General features: G+C 46.7%; 1 protein-coding gene across 1 annotated transcript; it reads right to left on the minus strand.

Annotated features, from left to right (window-relative positions):
- Positions 1 to 5365: 5365 nt before the first annotated feature.
- On the minus strand, positions 5366 to 10556 carry NDUFB8 (NADH:ubiquinone oxidoreductase subunit B8). The gene is made up of 5 exons (XM_060126292.1): positions 10411 to 10556; positions 10020 to 10146; positions 8436 to 8535; positions 7828 to 7983; positions 5366 to 5549 (listed from the first exon to the last, which is right to left on the minus strand). The coding sequence occupies exons 1-5, from the start codon at positions 10493 to 10495 to the stop codon at positions 5457 to 5459; spliced, it is 561 nt and encodes a 186-aa protein (XP_059982275.1). The 5' UTR covers positions 10496 to 10556; the 3' UTR covers positions 5366 to 5456.
- Positions 10557 to 10605: the final 49 nt, after the last annotated feature.

Consider the following 10605-nt stretch of genomic DNA (forward strand, 5'->3'; position numbering starts at 1 on the left):
AAGTCTTCCAAATTTTGCCTCCAAAATATACCTTAATCTGTCTATTCTTCTCCATTTCACCACTGCTCTATTTGAAGATACTATCATCTATCACCTAGATTACTGGTCTTCTCCCTGCTACTCATCCCTGTCACCCAATTCATTCTCTGCATAGCAGCAGGAGTAAACTTTTTAATCAAAAATTGGATTTTGGCATTCCACACTTAAAATTTTTCAGTGGCTTCTATCACACTCAGAATAAAATGCGAACCCCTTTGATCCCTGCTCAAGGGCTCTAGCTTACCACTTCAACTTCATCTCTTCCTACTCTCCCCCTTACTTATTGTGCTACAGCTGCATTAGCCTTTTTTCATTTCCTGGCGTTTCCCCACTTTAGAGCTTTGTAAATTCTGTTTGCTATACTTTGATGGCTTTTTGTTTCGTTCTCTGCATGACTGGTTCCTTATCACATCTTTCAGGGCTCAGCTTCTTACCTCAATGAGGTCATCCACCCAATCAAAAACAGACTCCTTTTTTTCTTCTTAGCAATCTATAATTATATATTTATTTACATCTACATTGTCCACTAATAAGTAAACTCCGTGAGAGCTAGCACTGTGTCTGCTTTGTTCTCCATGTTATAACTAGCGTCAGAACAATGTCTGACACGTAGTAAGTGCTCGATAATACTTTATGAATGAATGCAGACATCTATTTTAACTTGGTAGTTTCCAAACCAATTCTAACACATACTCAAGGTGCCATCCCAACAGGCTAAAGCGGCAGGGAAGTTAAAAAAAGTTAACACTGAACTTGATGGAGTAAACTTGGGACCCACTGTGACCTGCTTGAGCAAGCCACAGCCAGGTTAGTCTTGACCTACCAAAACAAAAGTTTTATTACTTAATAATATCAAATGCACTCTCCAGCTTGAAGAAAGTTTAAGGCTGCCAACTCAGCCGAGATTTCCCGGGGACCTCTAAACACTTGAGGAATATTCGGACAAAATTGTACATCATACTACACGGTCACCAGTGCCACCTGCTGGTCAATACCATTTTCACGTTTCTGGAGAAAGGTCTCTTAAGCGGGAGCTGCAATTAGCCGTGTGCACTTGACATGCATATCTCATTTAATTCTCACAATGGTTCTGGGCGGTCAGTACTGATACTATCCGCATTTTACAGAGAAGAAAACTGGCTAGACCAAGCTGTGCACCCCAACAGCCTCCAGAGCCCAGTGCTTTTAACCATTATACCAGTCTAAACTAAACTCCATGAAGTGTTTAAACCCCAGCCTACAAATTGAGAATATCGGCTTTTAATCCACTTTGTTCAAAGACATCTGTTCACAAAAAAGGTCCCCGCTGCGGTCAGGATGCCGGGGGCCGGGGGCGTTAAAAGTGGGAGAGCTATGACCACTCAACCAAGAGCTGGACACGCTCGTGCAGTGAAAGAGGACGCCAGCTACCCCTGGCTGTCCAGTTCCTCCGGAGGATGGTCGGCCTCCCCCGCGGCGCGCCGGCGTCAGCACTGACAGGCCTTCCCGCCCAGGCCAGACGCAGAGACCCGTTGCCGACACTGGGCCCAGGCCAGGTCAGGGCCCAGGGCTTATGGGGGAGGCGCCAGGGCAGCGCTGGAGAGAGGCCGTCTTCGGGCTGAGGCACCCAGGCGCGGCAGGGAGAACGAGCCGAGTGCGGCCGGGAGCAGGGCAGGCGTCGTAGGGTCCCCTGAGAGGCACACCGGCAGGAGCCCCGGGAGCGGGGCGGGCCGGAGTGCCAGCGGAGGGCGAGCGCGCCCCGGCACCCTCCCGAGAGAGGGGCGGCGCTCGGGGTCCCCGGCACAGCCTCCCCTCTCAGCGGCCCCGTACAGGCGGGGAAAACCAACCTGCGCGGAGAGCCCAGGCCAGGGGTCTGGCGCGGCGTAGCAGGAGCCGGAGCCGGAGCCGGAGCCGGTCTTCTCTCAGGGCTTCGGAGCTCAGCGGGGCGCTGTGGAAGGCGGCTGCGGAGGGCCAAAAGTAGTCCTGGCCCGCAGGCCCCACCTCCCACACGCGCCGCCAGGCGCGGGGCCCAGCACCCCGCTGACCCACGGAGAACGTTCCCTAATAGGATTATAGCTTTTAATCGGGCCTCCCTCACCTGTCCTGTGATTGCGCAGTGGGTCAGATCCCGCGACCAGTAAGTTCTGGTCTATTCAATTTGAGTCAGGCTCCGCGGGCAGCCTCTGAAAAGGGAAAATAACTCATTACTTACTTATTGAAGCGGAGAAGACCCGGACCTAGCTCCACGGGCTCGCAGTGGAATCCACTTAGTTGAAAAGGTAAAAAGCAATCTAGGCCATAAAGAGCGGTGAGTGACTTTCTGCAGCCCAGCAACAACTGGTGCCCCCAACCGGTGGTTGAACTAATTAAAAGCTATAGATGGGCGGGGGGCAAGGTACCAGGGGCTTTCTGGAAGGTTTCAGGGACGAGACAGGTGTCATACGTTGGGGCTTCAAGAAGATAGGTGGACTCCCAGCGAGGAGGAAGGGGCCCAACCGGCTAATAGCGCCCTGGTGTTTCCCATACCATGAATGAAAGGGACTACAGCTGGGGGAGTGGGCTGGATTCAGATTGTGGAATACCAATTCAACTCTGCAGGTAATTGGGGGTTACTGAAAATTATGGGCAGATATGCAATAAGATTACATCAGACTAGCAATATGGATCACCATGCAGAGAGAACAGAGCTGGAGGCAGGGAATCAAATTAGACTAAGAGAACAATCCAGGTACCAGGTGATGAAAGCCTGGATTAACATAGTGGCAATGATTGTAAAAGAAAGCTGGACAGGCTCTTGTGACTGATAAAAAGTTGGAGGTGGAGTGATCATATATATTTTTTATATTGATTGAGGGAATTATGGCATTTCCAAATAAAATGTTCTGTAGGCAGCTAAAGATCTTAGACCTAAGTTATTTGATTTAAATTTTTAATTTAATGCATGAATTCTACCACCATATTCCAGCCTGATATACCCCCAAAGATGGTGAGCTGGTTATCTTATGACTTATGACATGGCCCCAAGTCATTGTGACACAGCTCTAGATTTCCTTTTCACGTGGACATGGGAGTTTTGAACTCAGGACAGAAAAGAATTTAGGGCATTGGTGGTGCCTGCCCACTCTACGTACTAAGTATTTCTTGAACTTCTTAGCACAACAGTGGATGAGAAACAGGGTTGAAAACTGAACTTCAGGCAACACCTCGAAGTAGGGAATGAGGCCGAGGTGTCACTGGAGTGCTCTGAAAGAAATCTGAACCAAAGGCATAAGGTCACAGTTTCAAGTAGGACATGATTAAAACAAACAAACAAAAAAGTAAAGTAAAAAAGTGCACCCTTCTCTCAACTCAGACACTTTGAAATTCTTTTCACCTCCTTTTTCAAATGCCAGTCTTCTCTTCTAGGTAACTTTTTGAAGGCAATTATTTTCTTGTTCAACTTTATATCCCCAGGACCTATCAGTGTCTGATATATATTAGGCAGACAGACGTTTGTTAAATGATTATCAAATGCTCTAAAGGACAGAGAATGAAAACATAAAAAGCAGTGGAGGGGCTTCCCTGGTGGCGCAGTGGTTGGGAATCCGCCTGTCGATGCAGGGGACGCGGGTTCGTGCCCCGGTCCAGGGGGATCCCACGTGCCGCGGAGCGGCTGGGCCCGTGAGCCATGGCCGCTGGGCCTGCGCGTCCGGAGCCTGTGCTCCACAACAGGAGAGGCCGCAGCAGTGAGAGGAACGCGTACCGCAAAAAAAAAAAAAAAAAAAATCAGTGGAGACCTTCAAAGAGAGGCATTTCAGTAGAAGTACCCACTCCCTGATATCATAAAGGTCTTTCACTGCCTGAATACCACTAAAGGACCCCTTATCTAGCATGAATGGACTTGCTTCTACAGATCACGTTGAATGTATGCTTTTTTATGAGACAGGTTTTCAGGCAATATCATTGTAAATTAAGAAAATGTCCCTAAAGGGAAGAAAAGAACATAAATTGGTTCTCTTTTAAACAGATACATTGAAATAGACCCTCAGGGCCTCCCTGGTGGCCCAGTGGTTAAGAATCAGCCTGCCAATGCAAGGGACACAGGTTTCAGCCCTGGTCCAGGAAGCTCTCACATGCTGCAGAGCAACTAAGCCTGTGTGCCATAACTACTGAGCCTGCACTCTAGAGCCCGCAAGCCACAACTACTGAGCCCACGTGCCACAACTACCGAAGCCTGCATGCCTAGAGCCCATGCTCAGCAACAGAAGCCACCACAATGAGAAGCCCACGCACCGCAACAAAGAGTAGCCCCCACTCACCAGAACTAGAGAAAGTCCGCACAGCAACAAAGACCCAACAAGCCAAAAATAAATTAATTAATTAAAAAAAAACACTTCATTTAAAAAAAAAAGAAACAGACCCTCAGAAACATGGTTTTTCTCTTTCTAAGGCTATTATAGGAGCTTGGATGAATCATTAAGGTAGTGAAAGCCATGTATAGGTTCAGTAATAAGTCAATGACTATCCTCTAATTAATAAACATAAGTAATGTCAATTTATCAATTTATAAGAGTCTAGGATTCAGAAGTTGCTTTGGAATAAATACATATTCTTTCTTTTTTTTAATTGAAGTATAGTTGATTTACAATGTTGTGTTTTTAATAAATACATACTTTTTAAAAAATTAATTATTTTTGGCTGCGCTGGGTCTTCGTTGCTGCACGCGGGCTTTCTCTAGTTGCGGCGAGCGGGGGCTACTCTTCGTTGTGGTGTGCAGGCTTCTCATCACGGTGGCTTCTCTTGTTGCAGAGCACGGACTCTAGGTGCATGGGCTTCCGTAGTTGTGACACACGGTCTCAGTAGTTGTGGCTCACAGGCTCTAGAGTGCAGGCTCAGTAGTTGTGGCGCACAGGCTTAGTTGCTCCGTGGTATGTGGGATCTTCCCGGACAAGGGCTCAAACCCGTGTCCTGTGCGTGCATTGGCAGGCAGATTCTTAACCACTGCGCCACCAAGGAAGTCCCAAATACATATTCTTATAAGAGATATAAGATTAGAGGCAATCACAGCCCTAGGCCAGTCCCAAAACACCTATTTATCCTATAATATACTTGACACATGTTAGAGTATTGTTTTTTAGCTAACCACTTATTATTAAAAAGGTTTTTTATGGGAAATAAACCTTGTTCCAACTTGTGAAGTCAGGAACATATCTTCCTTCTTCCACAACCCTGTAGATGGGGAAAGGAGCTACCCTTACCACCTGCTGTACAACTGGAACCCTCAACTACTTTTCCCAGTGAAATTAGCAAATCAACATTTTCTTGTGCTTAAGCAATGGCTATTCCTGGGGAAATGAGGCACAGATACCACAGTACTAAGTTTTATTAGCGATTTCATTAAGGTAAAATCTCTAGGATTGAGGGAGTCAGTTAGGGGGCACAAAGCCCACGAAGCCTCCTCAGATCTCATAGTGAACCACCGGCTCAGGTTCTTTGTTGGGATCGCCACCTCGTTCCAGGTACAGATTATTGTAAGGATACTGCTTTGGTCCCTAAGAAGAAAACACAGGTCAGCAAGAACAACATATATCTATGTATCCAATACCTGGCTACACCCCACTCTGAGTGAAGAATCACACACAGTAAATGGGTACACGGTAGCCTTTGGTCAGACCCAGCTGGGCTAGAACAGCAGGGACAGCACTCCTCTTCCCCGCTCAGCCCAAGGCAGAGAGAAAGCCTAGATTGTAAGAGAAGTGGTGCCTACACTGTTTGTGTGTGTGTGTGAGTGAGAGTGAGAGAGAGAGGGAGGGAGAGGGAGAAAGGAGAAAGAGAGGGAGAAAGGGAGAGTGTGAGGGAGAGCTTTCTAAATGAGACGATGCATCCATCCATCCCACTCTCTCTCGGGGTCGAGACAGACTCAATCTCCTTTAAGTCACTCAGCCTCTAATGGTTCCACCACTAAAGTGGCCTAGCAAATGAGGCGTGCAGGAGCAACAGTGGGGGAAAGCACAGAGGAGACACGGCTTGGACGTGCTTTAGGGGCTGCTGGCTTTACCAACAAACAGCTGTCAGAGAACACAGCTCAAGGGGAGGAGAAAAGGGTGATGTGCTTACAGAACTGAAAAATGGAAGAGCCACACTGTGTTTCTTGCTCTCCTGAAGTGAATTTAGCGCTCACACCAGCCCTATGTGCACTCTCCAGCCTGGGGCCCCTGGGGGCTTGGTAGGAAGGCTTGTGTCAGTGCACACAGACACACACGCTACCGTTAGGACATTGATTATCTCAGCACAGGTAGCACTGTGCAGCCAACTGCAAACACGGCAGCCTCCTGCTTTCAGTTCCTTTCCTCACAATCTATCCTGTAGACTACTCCCAAATTAATCTTCCTAAAAACCTAGGCTTCATTATGGCATTCTTCTGTTCAGAAACCCAACATGGCTCCCTGCTGCCTAGAGGCAGACCAAGTCATCCCTGTACCCCCAACCCATAGCACCTTCTGTACCTGGTGCATGATAGGGGCTTCATAAATATTTACTGAATTAGTGCATTACTATACCACCAAGTCCAGATCCCTCAGCCATGCAACCTAACTGATCAAACTCACTTCACCATATTTTTTTTTAACATAGCTTCGACAACTGATTTCCCAGGACATCAGGATTACCTGGGACCTTGTTAAATATTGATTCTAGAACCCCATTCTGGAATTACTGAATTAGGCTCTCCAGGCAGTAGAGCTCAGGAATCTGAATTTTTAGTAGCTCTCCAGGTAACCAATGCAGCTGGTTATCTAGGAACTATTTATAAGCCTATTCCACTCCAGCTAACTCACTGTCCTCTTCCTTTATTCTATTTTCTCTTGCCCCAAATGTTCTCTTCAACTTCTCCCCACCATCTAAAATATATATATTTTAGCATCTAGCATAATTCTTCTCCTTAACAGCACCTGATACCCCCAGCATACACATTCACTACACACACATATACACAAAAACTGTGCCAAATTCCTATATATATGTTCCAATGTTGCTCATGTCATGTATCTAAATTTTCTCCTTATGCAAATTAAATGTCCTTAAAGCTAGACAGTATATTTTCTTTCTTTTTTTAAATTTATTTACGTAGAGTTGATTTACATTGTTTGTTAATTTCTGCTGTACAGCAAAGTGATTCAGTTATACATATATATACATTCTTTTTCATATTGTTTTCAATTATGGTTTATCACAGGATACTGAATATAGTTCCCTGTGCTGTACAGTAGGACCTTGTTGTTTATCCATTCTATTTATACTAGTTTGCATCTGCTAATCCCAAACTCCCAATCCATACCTCCCCTACACCCCTTAGCAACCACAAGTCTGTTCTCTACAGATAGTATATTTTCTAAGTCCTTTACATTCTCTAAAATCTAACTGTCCATGCTTGCAGTAAACATTTAATTGCTTCCAGTACCCTACAGGAAGTGCCCTTCACACCGACAAAGGATAAGCTTTCAACTCGAGATTCCTTGACTCTACCTTAAAAGATCACTTGCTGAAATATTATTGTTAAGTACAGTTCCCAAAATGGCAACTCTAAAGACTAGCTGGCTTCTCCATTCTCATTCCTCACCTAGTCCTACAGTTTCTTCTCACTCAGACTGATCCAAGATGCAGGCAGGAGCAATGCTCTGGTACTTGTACCAGGCCAGTGGGTAAGACCCTCTATAGGCCTTACCAGGAAGTCAAGCTTGGTATTGGCTGGATCCCTACTCCAGAGACTTTATTCCCTCAGGAAACAAGGCTAAGTAAGTGTGGCTGAGGGAGCACTTCTCAGATACTCACCACAGGCTGGTAGGTGGGGTAAGTCTCCCCCACCCAAAACATGAACAGCATGAAGGCCACGAAGCCGAAGAGGTGCTTACACATGAGATTCCAAGAAACAGGAGTGGGGGACGTGTCCACACGGTTCCTGATATACATGTCTAGGTCCCAGTGCATCTGAGACAAAAAGGCAGATCACTGTCACATACTGCTCTTCCTGCAAAAGGCATGCAGTCCAGAGTGATTAGAGCCTTATAGAAGGCTTGAAAGGCATTCTACTGCAAAGGCATTCTACTGCCCTGGGCAATATTCTGAGAGCCACATCTGAGATACTGTGGCCCACAAGACTGGATGCTGGCTTATGTCTAGGTTCTGCTGACCAGAGACAGCTCAATCATAGAAGTTCACAACTCTTACAATACAGAGCTTTGACTCTTACAATACAGAGCTTTGATTACTCCCAGACATCCCATTCCACACATCACACAGGGAACATCAGATCTCAGATTGCTGGACCTCGCTTCCTTGGGCAGAAAAACTTTAGTGTTGCTTGGGCAGAAAAGTGCCATTTGAGCTACAGAAGACATAGGGAAAAGGAAGGAAGGTGAAATGGGATATGGTTCTCTCACCGGTTCACCCCAGTTCAATCGCAGCTCTGGGTGGTCCCAGTCATACCATGGATCCCTCTCCTGCTGTGAGCGGTCAGGGAGCTTTGGATAGTCACCATACCTGAGAGACAGCAAGAACTTCTGGACAGGGCTCTGAGCAGCCTCACTCAGACAATTCACAGTCTCCTCATCTCAGAGATGAAAAACCAAGTGACAGAGATAACTGCCTCCCCTAAGGACAGGGGAACTGACCTTCAAATCAAGATCTCAATTTTTTTCCCTGAGGTGTACATATTGAGAAATGCTGAGTTAAAGGGCCACTGGTAAATATCCCAAATTTCCCCCCAAAAGACTGTGCCAGTTTACATTCCTACAAATGGTATAAAAGAGATCCATTTTCCTGAATGCCTTCCAATACCAAATTTATCATTAATAAAATGAAATGTTATTTGATAAGTGAAAAAAAATCTCAATTTTTACTCACTAAGCACAGAATAACCAAGGAAGTCCACAAATTTTCATTAAAAATTTATGTCAAACTCTGAAACATTTTAACATATGTAAGCTTTTCTTATCTTCTTTCAACAGAAAGAAGAAAAGTCATGCAATGTTACAATGTTAGTGCTGGAAGGGAATTTAACAATCAATCGCTGTTTCCCCCATTAGACAGAAACAGAAACTGAAGTTTAGAGTCTGAACCTAAGATCGCCCAGTTAACTGGAATAAAAACAAAAGGGTACAGATTAGAAAAGCACTTTTCATAGCAACTGTGTTTCTCAACCACAGAGTTGACATACAACTCCAAGTCTCAAACACCTCATGGGTCTTCATGATAAGCTGGATTTTTCCCCAACAAAACCAGGTTCAACTTATACAGACTGCTACCGAGACTGCTCTTGTCCACAACACAATAAAAGACATAGGAAATGATGACACCTAGACATGTGTCACAGAAAGTGATTGGAAAACAACAAGACGAATAGGAGCTGCTGAAACCACGGCTGAAAGAGTGATGCTAGGACAGAAAATGAGGGTGATGGTAATCAACTCAGACAATTAACCACAGGGATGTTACGGGGGTGCGGGGGCAAAACCATCAACTGGAGTTAAGGGAGTTGGCTATTTAATCTGCTTTAAGATTACTACGACTTCCACAGTGCTAACAGCAAAACATTTCTTAAAAGAGAGATATACATGATATAGAGTACTCCATCTACAAGTACGGTTCTCTTGACAGGAATCCAGCTCCAGCCTGGTCACGTGCCTGGATGACCGCACCTGAGCCCAGCAGATGCTCAATCTAAATGAAACCTTGCGCTCTGGATGGAACCAAAGAAGGTTCTTGCTATTCAGGGGTCCTCAAAGGAGCTATTAAAACCTCAGCTTCTTCATTTGAGGAAACAGCCTGAGCCAAGGAAAAAATTGAAGTCCTCTCGGCTGCAGCTGCTCACCCATCCCCTCCCACCTCCCTCCACGGAGAAAAGCGCCCACACCGTTGACTCTGAGGGGTCACGAAAAGGTTCGGGGAAAAGGGTCAGAGTTGAGCTACCCAACCCAGCCGAACTTCTCCCATCACTACCCAGGCGCGAGCAGACCCTATCTCACCCCATGCCATCATCTGGGTACGGCTCGTAGTCTTCCACCCGCATATTATACTTCTTGGCTGCGGCAGCCCGTTCTTCTGGGGTCCTGGGATAGGGTCCCGGGAGCATGTCCTTGGTAATGTGGGAGGCTGGAGAGCAGATGAGGGCACGTCAGAAGCGACCCCATTCCTCTTTCCACTCTGAAGGCTTCAAGCTGCGGTGGCTGCAGACACCGGAGCCCGAGGCTTCGAGGGACGAACAGACCCTCCACCTGTTTTTCTGAATACACCAACTCCACCTCTGCCCTTGCCCGGACTCGCCCGCCGCGGTATCCACAATACCCACCCTCCGTCCGACATACCAAACCTCAGGCACCCCTCTCCCACACTGAGGCCTCGCCCGTTCTCGCGGACCTGTCCGTGCACCCATCGGCACCATGTTTCGGGATGCCCTTTGCAGCCATCGGACTCCCAGGACCCCCGCCCTGGCTGCCGCCATCTTCACCTTCGTCTCGTTTCACCCCGCACATGCGCAAAGACCTTGTCACGGCGGCCGAGCCGGGCCAAACGTGACAAGGGAGAAAAGTCTTAAAGGTTCAATAAGGGCGG

The sequence above is a fragment of the Lagenorhynchus albirostris genome, chromosome 16, assembly GCF_949774975.1.
Source record: "Lagenorhynchus albirostris chromosome 16, mLagAlb1.1, whole genome shotgun sequence".
In the NCBI taxonomy this organism is placed as follows: Eukaryota; Metazoa; Chordata; class Mammalia; order Artiodactyla; family Delphinidae; genus Lagenorhynchus; species Lagenorhynchus albirostris.